Here is a 12,280-nt window from a genome sequence, read left to right as displayed (position 1 = left end):
AAGACCTGATTATTTAGAGCTTCATTCACTGATTACACTGTTTAATTTACCACCTGTTTATTGTTGTAAAAGTTGGAAGAATACATTTGAAACATTGTAAAGCATTTTCTGAAAAGGCTGGTTGTGAACTTGGCTTGGTGGATTAACTGAGTGTTTATTTCTGTTGTCCATGGCAATGTAACATGAATTGTTTCATGGTGGGGAGAGTGCTTTTTGGGGAATGGAGTGCAAAGTTGAAAGATTTGTCTTATAAATCCTATTTTTGGGCTTTTGAGCAAGAGAAGGGCAGATAGCTGGCTGAAATGTGAATTAAGCAAAAATATTTACAGGTTCTTTTGTCATATGAAGTTGTCACAGTTCTGCACAGCAGCTGTCATAATATGGGGGTTAAAACAGGATTGTGACATTTCAATAAAATACTTTTCAGAAATTGACACGTGGATATCTTTGTGTTCAACAGTTAATTTTAGAAGTTCCATAGACAGATCAGAAATAGGACGTTCCTAAAAGGAGTGATGCTCAAAGCTATTGAGTTAAATGCCATAAATTCAGTGCTGGACACAAAAGGCAACATTAGGTATGGTTTCATTTTATTAAATGGAACAAAGTTGTGAAAGAAAATGTAAAAAAATACAAATAAAAGGTTAAAACCAAATATACAATATCACATTTCCCTAGCTGGGGCAGATCCATTCCCCCTGGTTAGTGACTGGATGCAATGAGTCCTTTTACAGTCAGTTTGAGGTACTTTTACATCAGGACCATCACATTGATATACAAGTTGGTTTCTCTGTATGACTATAAATGTGGATGTGTATGATGAATTGTAGTCCAGTTGTTCACTTTCCCTCCCCCTCCTTCTTGACCTTGAGGAACTCTGCCATGTTGGAGAAGTATTTCTGGTTGGCCTCAGCCACCTTTTTCTCTGCTGCATGTGGGTTGACGATTCTCCAGTCCCTGAGAACAGAAGTTGGAAGATCCAGTACAATTCCACCCAAAAAAAGACAACGATGCCACCATTGCTAATGAAATGCTACAGGTGACAGAAGTGTTAAAATAAAAATAACTACCTATTTGAGTAAAAAAAAAAAGAAAACCAAATGATGCCTACCTGCAGTGGCGTGAAACGCTACGCTGGAACTGGTTCCTGAGGAGTGGTCTCTGACTGACGACCTCCCTCCGACTGTGGACTTCCCTCCATACGTCATGTTCTGCTTCTGCAGTTTCCTCTGCAAAGACTTGGATATTCTGGCCTTGGTGGCCTCGTTGACCTGAGCCTGACGAACACGCCCACTGCCAGACTTCCCCAGCTGGCCCAGACTGAAACCCAGGTCCTCTTGGTACGCATCGTCCTCAATCTGAAACAGAGAGGGTGTGTTGGTGGGAAAACAATTCATATTTATTGTAAATAGACATAGTAAGTGATTAGATCTGCTGACCTCTGCAAAGGTCATCCTGTTGGCATGTTTCCTGATTTCAGTCAGACCTAGACGCTCCTTCATCTTACGATACCTGGACAGGGAAAGGCAAGACCATTAAGAATGTCCAAAAACATAACAGGTGCTGACGTTTTTTCCCCAATGCGAAACATCACCCATCACTCCTTATTTAATATAACCTCAAAAAATATTGGAAATGTTTGAGGCACATCTTGTTTCCAGAAATATCTGCCAAAGCCAACAGTCTAAATGTTAAGGGTACTACAGAGCCTTGCTAGTATTCAAATAGCATTTTGTAGGATGATGGCAACTTGTCAGTGAGAACTTCAGCCCATGCATACCTCCTTCCTCCTCTCTTCTTTCTCTGTCCATCCAATGGGGCTGGCAGGGGTTTGACTGTCTTGACCGGTGGAGGCTCCTGCCATTTATCAAACTTCTTCTCAATCTCCTCCTTCAGGTCATAGCCAACCTACACATTAAGCACCATTATTATTTTCATTCCTAACCATATACCAAACCTCAATAACCTAACCTTTATGTTTAAACGTAACAAACAAACATTGATGTCTAAAGTTAACCCTTATTCTGAGGTTAACTGTAACCTCAAGTCAGATAAGTCTTCTTGCCGAAGTTGGGACCAGACAAATATCCTCACATCGCACGCTTGCACAGTACTTGATTCTTTGATCAGTCACCTTGCCATCTGCACTCTCATGGAAACTGTCTACTCGGGATGCCAGCGTGCACTTGGCGGCCACCAGACGAGCAGCCTTCCTTCGCAAATCCTACAGCAACACAGGGATCAACAGTTAGCAGCAGTAAAACCACAGTAAAGCCTCCCTGCAGTGTCGACCGTGAGGACCACTGACCGGGGGTAGGGTCTGGACCACGTCACAGTGGTAGATGTAGCCAGTGTGTGGGAGCAGTGAGGTGCTGCTGAACCCCGCCAGGGTCCTTTTCTGGGCTCCCAGCAACATCAGGTTACAGGCTGGCATCTTCGATAGGTTGGTCAGGCCCCCGGCAATACCTACAGAGGAAGATGACCGTTATGTTAGAGAAGTGACAATCCACTCATCCATGTCAATAGAGAAGAAATATAACAATCACTGACCCATGATCTTGGCTGCAGTTGAGGCCCCAACGATGACTGAAAGATTAGGAGCAATAAAGGACATCCTGGACTCTACATACTCATAGATCCTGTGTTTTGATTGGTTAAGCTCTAGCGCCATATCACATGCCTCCTCCAACCTCTTCAGTTCATCTTCAGCCAGCATTGTCCTGAAAACACAAGCCATGTCGATATTTTATTATTGCTGAAAATGAAAAGGCTGGTCTGCAACCATATGTACTTTCATGTTAAAATAGAGGTGAATGTTTTACAGCGCGCACACTCAGGTTTATATAATATTATATTTGACACCATTCTGCAGCACAACTCCCCCAGCATCAACGCTGTTAATAACCGATCGTAGACTCTTACCCCTGTGTGGTGGAGGCTGTTACACTGACCACCATGATGGTGGCATTGGTCAGAATCTGCTGCAGATTCTCATTGTTCTTACACTTGTCCAGGTTGTTTCCCAACTCCTATACAGGACAAAAATAGGAGAGAGCCCACAAGTGAAGTTATATAGGTGATATAAGGAATATTATAGGTTCTAGTTATTAGTCGACAGATAAACACAGATTTGAAGGGTGAATAACCCTTTGTTCTAAATTCACCTTGACAGTGCGGACATAATCCAGAGAGTTAGGCACCAGGGATTCGAGTTCAGGGAACCTTTTGGAATACTTGTCCCGGACAAACTTGTGAATTATGTCTTCAACAACAAAAGAATACATGTTAGACATGCTACAATGTAAGCCAATTAGAGCAGCATATTAGCACAAATTAGTTCCACACAAAAGTGGGCTCACTCAGTTCATTTTCAATCTCTACTGTGAGATTATTAGCAGCAACAATCAGCCGGTATTCTGGGTCTGCCTCCACTGGACCGGAGACTGAAGGGTAGAGGACACAAACAGGAAAGGTAAACCTCAAAATAGATCAGAATTTCAATTATTTGGAATCAGAAATTAATACATGCACAGTGGATCAAACAAAAGACAGAACAAGGACTCAAAACAGCCTGTTATAATATCACTTCCTGCAAATGGTTAATAATCACCTTCTGAGTTCTTGCGCTGCTTCTCAACATAGACAGCAATTTTGTCCATGATCTCTGAAAACTACATAAATTATGTGGGTTATTAAATAGCCCAACTGATGTTCATTGTAACAGCATAAGAGGTTATAAGACGTACATAGCTCTACAAACTGCCCTCACCTGTTTGCTGTTGCGTAGTTTAGCGATGGATGCCACACTTTCAGCTCCACTGTAGTCCACCTCCATCTCCTCCGGGATGTCCTCCAGACCCCGCTCTACCTGTCCCTCCCCAGCCTCCTCATCACTCTCTCCACCCTCACCCTCCGGGTACAGCCCATCTTCTCCCTCATCCCCTGCCTCCTCCAGATCAGCCAGGAGCTCATCGGCCAGAGACATCTGTGAAGGAAAACAATAATACAATCAGTGCGTTAAAGGCTTTGTGACATGGGATTGAGAAGGAAATGGAAATTCATGGATAGCCTACAGAATGCTACACGCAAAAGGTACAAAAAAATGTATTACATTAATCTCGAATGTGTGCCAGGAAAGTCACTAAAAAGAAGCACGTCTAAATCAAGTATTTATAACTAACATCTCCCGACTCGATAAGAGTGGCTAACAACGCCAGTCAGTACAGAATCTGAGAGGTGAGGAGACGGTTTGACGACTGAAGTAACAAACATGCTTCATAATTATTGCAGACGGCTAATGGTAAATTTCGTTATTTAGCTAGCATAGCTAGTTAGCTAACACGTTACCTAGACAAGAGTAGCCATTCAAGGGAGTGCACTTTAGCTAATGTACTAACGTTGCCTACCTGGTAAAAAAATAAAAGACACGTCTGCAAGTTACCATAATTCTACAACATATTTTGAAAACTTACCGTAGGAGTTTGAAACTCCTGTCGTCCTACAAAAAAACCTACAAAACAATTCGAAGTGTAATGGACGTTTAGAATTGTTTGCTTGTTAAACGTTAATCTGTCGCGAGTCGCCGATGAAACGCATCACCTTAAATTATCCAATTGGAAGACAATGACGTTGTGAAGCGGGCTTTATGGGAATTGCTGTTTTTTTTAAAGACCTAGATAATGTGACGTCAGAATCTGACAAAATTCCAATATTAGCCGTACATAATGCTGTCTGTATTATATTGCTAGTCATGCAGTGTTTCGTTTGGGGTAGAGTACATACAACATTTCATATTTATAATCTGCCCAGGGGTTTATTGTGAAACACCCTTGAGCCATCTATGGTTCGCTACATGCAATAGATTGATTGTTCCTTTCAAGCAAAAGGCAACAAAGCATCGAAAGTAGACCTTCGAACACGAGCCCAGTCTCCCTTAACAGTAAAAGGAATACTCTGACTTAAAAAATATAAGACAGTACAATTTATTTTCATCAAACAGTTCAATAAATGTTTCACAGTTTTTATGTTGTTTTTATTTCCCCTGGTTTTATACAGTATCCCATGAAACCCATTATTTAAACAATACAGGTTTTTAACCAACGTTAAAACAGACAAAATAAAGTGGGACTGTTTGGAGCTTGAGTGGATGATGGGTCATTATGTTATTAGTACAAAATGAATGTAAATAAACTGATACATCAATTTATGTAGATATTTACCAATGAGAGGCTTCCATTTTACCATGCTAAGCTACATTAATTGTTGTCAAACAAAGTAAGATAATGGCTATAAATGCAATCATATAAAAATAATAAAACTTGTTATAGATACGTTAGAGGACATACATTAGGTACAGAGTGGCAGTTATAAAGAAATTAAATTATACAAAATATTATATTTTTTTAATTACGAGGTTTGGGAAAATATCTTACTTTATTTGTTATGAAGAATTATTAATTTAGAAGGTATTATTTAGATACATTATGTCCCAAACAATTCTGAGAGATAAATCCGTTGCAACAAAATAAATAAACAATATTTACACAGAATGGATAAAAAATAAAAAATAAACGCAATCCAATAAATTATAGCAAGACAGTATTTCAGAAGAAAATGCATAAAGAAACTACTCTGGGTACCAGTATCTAGCTGGCATTCCACTCCAGGTACTCCATATGACATGGTGTATGAGGAGAGAGTGCAATGTTAGCTAAAGAGACTCGTACCCACTATAAATTAACATAGGGTGTTATCGTATTTTCGTGCAGTCTAAGAATACATCTAAATTAAGCAGCTCTAAAATGATATTGTTTACACTTGAATTTCTATCTCAGTAGACATGTTGAATGAGCACTCAAACACAGGAGTTAAGCTTGTTTTCTGGGCCCAATTTCAGTGGTGTAGTGGTGGGTAGACACAAGTAAATACAGTGTTTGCAGTTTACTTTTGCAGAAAAATCCATTGAAAGTTTGGAGAGCATTACTTTTTTCACTGTGACCGGGTGATCAGGGTTTACCCACCTATTTATTTTACCACATCACTGCACAACCTTTCCCAGAAGCATGACTGACTGCAATGACAATCGTTTTTACAAAGTGAAAATATTTCAATCCAAGCTTTCACACACAGACAGACAACCAAGAAAGTGCATCCCGTAATACACAAAGGGAAAAGACAACAGAAACAAAGGTGAGCTGTACACAATGACTCCATTGCATAGCCGTCAAATCCCTTTCAGATTTTACAAAGCTCCACAATCTTCTTGGCCTCGGACAAACTTCCTTTGCCATAAACCACTTCCAGCCAATGTCTATGAATCAATCCTAAAATACAGTGGCAAAGGGGGGAGTTACTGTATTGACAACCTTTTACATACAAGAACCGGTAGCTGGTAAAACCTGGAATGTGTCCAGCTTCTAGAATGGGAGTCTTCTTTCAATTGCATGATTGATAAAAAAATAGCCTCCGAGAATGGTTATGGTTGGGCTGGGAATCCACTGGCCATCTCAGAGGGTACCTGTTCCAGGGGTTATGGAACAACCTTGGAGGATTCCAGAACCCTGCCTCACACCAAATGGGGGTCATCGGCTGGGCTGACTGTAAAACGCGACGATGTCACTGGGTTGGCCCCCATGGCCGACCGCGGTTTGATTGACAAGTCCCCTTTTCTTTTTGAGTCTTTGCCTTTGCTGTTTGCTCCTGGTAGAAAGACAGGAGTTTGGTGTAAGTAAGGGAATTACTGAATTATTGTACTCTTCCTAAACCATATGCAGACATACTATACTAGGCCTTCTTGTACATTCTGGGTGTACCATTTTATTTTATAAAAATATAACTGACCCCAGGTACATAACATAAAACAACAAATAACATAAAACAGTTATATTATACAAAAATGTGTTAAACATTAAGAGATGGCATGTCAATATTTACTGTATGTGTACAAACATTATCTTACTGAACCAAAGAATAAAAAACCCACACTTTGAAGTTAAAAATAAACTCTCTCCCAGCAAAGCTTTGAACTGTTCAACTCTGCAGACAGAGAGAGATCTTGAAAGCATCTAATTTTGGTTTTGATGCATTTATATGTACAGTGTATAAAAAAAGCCAGGGGGAACTAAGCCAAAACTCTCATTATTTGTAAAATGAAGCAATCAATGAGAGTGAGTAAGAGCTAACTACTTCTGCAGACCAAATTAAAATATGTTGGAAAACAGATTTTAGAGGTACATTGTTGAGCACACAGATGTATGTCCCCACTCAATTACCCATTTCCTTACGTGTGGGAGAAAATTATGAAATATTAATCTTGGAGGTGAATATTTAGAAAAGGGGTAGTTCATTTCAATGGGTAGGTGTCAGATGGGAGCATCCAATGGATTTTTGCTGAATTAGTATTTTATCAGAAGAGTTTTATTGCCTCTACAAAGTAAATTATGTACATTACATATCACTGTATGTGTTTTCAATTGCAACAAGCATGCATACGTAGTAGCGAACCATGTAAATCAAATTTAGTGCTCTTGCCAGAAGCCGGAGCTGGACTGGTTGGGGTGGAACTAATTAGCTCACTGGTTGGGAGTTTCCTGTATCACAAACAGAGAGAAAGAGTCAGGGACTAAAACACAGAGAGTAACATCAAATATATTGACAGTTAAATACTAATGAGAAACTTTGGACTTAATATATGAGGGGGAAAAACACACAAATACCTGATCAAAGAGATAAACAGTGACATCATCAAAAAAGGACACGTTTCTTCCCCTGTCTTTTTCTTTGTCAACTGGCTCCCTTGGCGACTTCAGAAGACTCCTAAGCCCCACCCTTTTATCAACGTCTGTTTCCGTGACAACAATAACCCTCCGGGAGCCTTCATCTTCCTGCTCTTCTTCCTCATCTTCTTCAGGGTCACTTCCTGTGGACGCACCCCTTCGTCTCCCACTCCTGTCTCTGTGTAGCCCTCCCTCCCCAAACCCACCCCTTGGGACTGGAGAAGAGAGGTAGAGCAAGAGGCAAGGGAGGGAGGGAGAGGGAAAGGGAAAGGCGAGCCAGTTTGGGCTGTTCGAGAAAAGAGAGGAATATATAAAATACAGTAGTAAAAAAGAGATAACAACAATTTATCAATTCAAACGTAATTTATACACCTTGCATTGCACAGTGGGGTACGTTCACACACAGAAACTGTCTGGGTGTACCTTTCATTGCTTGGTTGGCCAAAAGCTGAGGGGGTGTAACTTCTGGCTGCTCGATCATAGTATGTAGTTCACTGTCAGTTGCGTCGGACTGACTCTGTTCTGAACTGGGTTTGGGGTCAGGCATCTCTTTGCTAAGAAATAAAAAACAGACTATCAAAACCTGTTATCCTCTACTTTTATCATGTGGTGATCTGCCATCATCCACCACAACTGTTTGATACATTTCATTATATAGCGAGAGCATACCTTCCAACATCTTTTACACTGATGGTGTCTCCACTGCCATCTAAGTGCTGGTCCCCCCATGGGCGGAGAATGACGCTATCACTCACTGTCGCCCCCCGAAATACATTTGTTTTAACATTCTCACTGAGTGAGAACTGGAGTCTCTCCTCACAGACCTCAAGAAAGGGAAACAAGAGATCTTTGAAGCTATGAACGTCTAAAATATATTCAGGAAAATGTAAAACAAGGCTAATGCTTACCTGCATCATTAATCCATTCTTCGTGGGCAACTTGGAAAGCGACCTCTGGTCTTTGGAGATAGGAGAATGACCGGGTGAAAGAGATGACTGGCCCTGCAGTTCATGTCTCTCCTCCTGAGGTGAAAGTCTGGACCCAGTTGGGTCATTGTGTACCGCCAATGGAGTCGACCTGGTCAGCCAGTCAGGGCTCTCTGAGATTCTGTCAGCCTCCTGTTTCAGTTCCACCCTCCTCTTCACCTCAGGGGTGGTGCTCCCACATATCTTATCCCCTTTATCATTCTCCCCAGAACCCTTAGCTTTCTGCTCAGGTGTCTTCTTTAAAGACTCCAGCAGCTCCAGATTCCCTAGGAAGAGGTCACTCAGGGTTTCTTCCTCATCTCCGGATATGCAGCATAGTTGCTCCAGTTTCTCAAAATCCTCGAGGGGCTCCTCGTCCAAATCCTTCCACTCAGAGATCAACAGCTCTGGGATAGAGTTGAGGGGACTATGGGGGAATGACGGCAGGGTGGTGGTGCTTTTCTGGGACAGGTTATTTCTGTCATCCTCTGACACAATGTTGGACATGAGGAAGCTCTGGCTCTGGATTTCATCTAAGAATACTGGAAGGGTTGGACGCATTGGTGAAAGGGTAAGGTTTGCAGAGATCCCTCTACTGTGGGTTGTGGTAGGTGGTAATGGGGGCGGCTCTGGAATATCAGTTTGAGGAGTAGGGGGCATTGGTGGGTTGCTTTCAGCACCGGGAAGGAAATCAGACTTTAAATCATAAAGGTTTATTAAACTGCTATCATCCTCTAATTCCACAACAGAAGGCGGGGGACTAGGAAAAGAATCATCCAAACCGTGCAGCCTATCTTCTTGCATGTCAAGGTCTATGCTAGGAGGAGGGCTAGGAAAGTCTACAGAACTGAACTGAAAGTTTTCTACACGTGGACCGGACAGGTCCACGCATGAGGCTGCCTCTTCCAAATCATTGGGACAAGACACAGGTTCTGAAAGAAGGGGTACACCGCTCAAATCCTTGGATGTATTTACAATATATACTATCTCTCCTCTTCCTTCCCCAACAAGCTGGCAAGTAACGTCAGCTTCTTCGATTGGTAAGCTTGGCTCAGTTTCTTCCAATCTTGACATCTCCGCCTGAGGTGTTCCAGTGATGCAGATAGATACACCCAAATGAATACTCTTTACTGTGGGAGCAACATGTTTGTCTCCTTCCAAGTGCTGTTCTTTCTCTAGATTATTTCCTATCGTTGCCCCTTCTTCCATTTGGACTTCACTGAGATGTTTCAATCTGTTGAAGTTCTGATTCACCTCTTCTTCAGCAATGTCTCCTTCCAAGTTTTCTAGTAAAGATACAGTTTGAATTTCACTGTCTCCGCCCATCACACTTAGTAATGTGAACGTCTCCATTCCTCTTACAAAGGTCTCTTGCTCTGGAACTTCTAGGTTTTCAAGCTCAACCACTTGTTGATCACTTTCAAGATGGTGCTCATCTTCATTGTCAAAGCTGTCTGGATTTTCAATATTTTCCTCTTGCTGCACATCTATTGTCTGAGAAACTTGTTGGCCATGAATGTTAATGGCAAGAGCCTGTTTCTGGGAGGACTCATCTTCGATGTCCAGGTAGGCTGCCTGTCCCTGTGTTTCATCATTACAAGTATCTTTGCTTTCTTGGAGGATGGCTGGATGAGGCTCGCTCCCAGCCAGTTCATCATTCTCCTCAGCCTCCCAGAATTCCCGCCCCACAATTAGCTGTTCCCTCTCCTCCCAGGCTTTTCCAAAACCTGAAAAGAATTCTGAACCAAGTTCTGCTTCCTGATTTCTGCTCTCCGGGGAGGCCCACTGGTCATTCTCTGATGGCCACAGGTGCAGGTCGCCCTGCTGGTAGCGATGACAGTCAAACTCCCCTCGTACCACTCCTCCTCCCCTCCCCTCGTCATCCTCCAGGGTGCACCACAGCTCTTTAGCCTTCAACTCCAGATCCTTAGATGACTCCCTGTCCACTGTCCCAGCAGACCCTTCCCTATCAAGAGACTCACTGTGGATTTCAACTGCCGTTCCTATCTGAGGATATTTCTCCTTCATGGCATTACACAACTCTCCAGCAGCAAGCTGTTTCTCTGTCTCTGATTTGGCCTTCGCTCTCTTGTCTTCACTCTCCTCTGAGTAACACAGGTTTCTCAGGCCAAGCTCATTGGCGTCTGTGTGCTGAATCTCCAGACCATGTCCCTCTTTGTCTTTCTCAGACTCTACGGTGGTCTCTTCAGCCCAAAATGAACAGGCCTGTTTGCTCTGTTCTTTATTTGTGCTTTCCCCATCATTGAGGTCCAGTACAACTGGAACACCTTCACTAAGTTTTGCTTCGCCGGTTTGAATACCATAGAACCTAGATAGCCTGGATTTTTGGTTGTCATGATCGTCATCATCTACAAAATGATCATCTCTCTGTTCAATACCAGGAAGTTCTTCATCAACTACTAGTTTGTTATCATTTGTCTGAATGGCAGATATCTGATTTGATTTACAACTATCTGTCACTGCTGTAGTTTTAGAAAGTACTGTCAAGTCTTTGTCTGTGGAATCATGAAATCTAGAATCATTTGACTCCACATGAGATATCACACCATCTGTGTAATTATTTCCAATCTGAGCTCCATCGCTGTATGGGAACCCTCGGAGTTGTTCATTGTCTAAATTAGAAAACAGCTTCGCTATGAATTCATTACTTCCCTTGGTTTGTGAGTTATCAGATGGTAGTCCTGGCTGTACAAGACCTTTTCCATGTGACTCTCTACTCTCATTCTGCAATATTTCAGAATATTTTCTCTGGTCTGACACTAGTTTTGCTTCATATTCTACTTCATTTAGAAGGAGATCGATTCCCCTAATACTTGATTTGTGTCCACTTTCAGTGTTCTCAGAGACAAGTTTGTCATAGTATTCTGTTCAAGAACTGTCTCCCTTTCATTCTCAATGTCAATTCCCTTATTTGAAATCCCCTTAAAGGGACTGTTTTTCCTGTTTTCAACATCCTCCTCCACCTCTGTCTTCTCTTCTATTCCTGTCAATGTCCCCCTCTCTCCACCTCGTCCGCAGCCTGGTCTGGTCAGACTCAGTCCATCACTGCCCCTCCTGCTCAGCCCGTCTCCTTCCCATTCATTATCAGAGAAGTAAGCAGAGTCTCTGTGGGGGGTTTCTGTGCCCAGCTCCCTCAAACCACATGGTTCACTTGGTGTCAAACAGTCGGCTGAACTGGACGTCAAAGATGATAACAAAGAATCTGAGGGGGTCAAGGCGGAGAGAGAGATGTCAGGGGATGGGTTCCAGTCTGGACTGGTGGGAGTGGCAGCAGGGCTCTTTTCACTTGGATCTGACCTTGCTTCTTTGTTTAGTTGTGCATTTTCACTGTGGATTTCTAAATGGCATTCAAAATTTGTGTTATGTGACTGACCATTAGAACAATGTGATGTGTCATACTTTTTTTGACTGACACAACCTTGTGAACTCTCTGATCCATCTCCCCTGTGGTTTTTACATTCAGTTCTAGATGCTCTATCTGTTTCTGATCTCTCTGTCTTTGAGTCATGGTCCCCAGAA

The 12,280-nt window shown here is 42.2% G+C and overlaps 2 protein-coding genes across 4 annotated transcripts; both read right to left on the bottom strand.

Moving 5' to 3' along the window:
* Positions 1 to 567: 567 nt before the first annotated feature.
* prpf31 (PRP31 pre-mRNA processing factor 31 homolog (yeast)) lies at positions 568 to 4,616 on the bottom strand. 2 transcript variants are annotated; one of them, XM_010884844.3, is made up of 13 exons: positions 4,473 to 4,616; positions 3,770 to 3,985; positions 3,611 to 3,671; positions 3,360 to 3,443; positions 3,165 to 3,262; positions 2,923 to 3,029; positions 2,551 to 2,720; positions 2,309 to 2,466; positions 2,135 to 2,224; positions 1,781 to 1,908; positions 1,440 to 1,512; positions 1,112 to 1,358; positions 568 to 957 (listed from the first exon to the last, which is right to left on the bottom strand). In XM_010884844.3, the coding sequence occupies exons 2-13, from the start codon at positions 3,983 to 3,985 to the stop codon at positions 665 to 667; spliced, it is 1,725 nt and encodes a 574-aa protein (XP_010883146.2). In that variant the 5' UTR covers positions 4,473 to 4,616; the 3' UTR covers positions 568 to 664. The 2 variants fall into 2 exon arrangements, with proteins under 2 accessions (XP_010883146.2, XP_034144667.1); XM_034288776.1 differs by having other exon boundaries at positions 840 to 948; positions 1,108 to 1,358.
* Positions 4,617 to 5,015: 399 nt separating this feature from the next.
* On the bottom strand, positions 5,016 to 10,790 carry LOC117593502. 2 transcript variants are annotated; one of them, XM_034288939.1, is made up of 6 exons: positions 8,684 to 10,790; positions 8,445 to 8,599; positions 8,199 to 8,329; positions 7,716 to 8,060; positions 7,504 to 7,589; positions 5,016 to 6,699 (listed from the first exon to the last, which is right to left on the bottom strand). In XM_034288939.1, the coding sequence occupies exons 1-4, from the start codon at positions 10,766 to 10,768 to the stop codon at positions 7,912 to 7,914; spliced, it is 2,520 nt and encodes an 839-aa protein (XP_034144830.1). In that variant the 5' UTR covers positions 10,769 to 10,790; the 3' UTR covers positions 5,016 to 6,699; positions 7,504 to 7,589; positions 7,716 to 7,911. The 2 variants fall into 2 exon arrangements, with proteins under 2 accessions (XP_034144830.1, XP_034144831.1); XM_034288940.1 differs by having other exon boundaries at positions 5,016 to 6,689.
* Positions 10,791 to 12,280: the final 1,490 nt, after the last annotated feature.

This window comes from Esox lucius, chromosome 20 (genome assembly GCF_011004845.1).
Source record: "Esox lucius isolate fEsoLuc1 chromosome 20, fEsoLuc1.pri, whole genome shotgun sequence".
NCBI lineage: Eukaryota > Metazoa > Chordata > Actinopteri > Esociformes > Esocidae > Esox > Esox lucius.
Note: the sequence above shows the minus strand (reverse complement) of the source record. Positions and strands in the feature narration are given on the sequence as shown.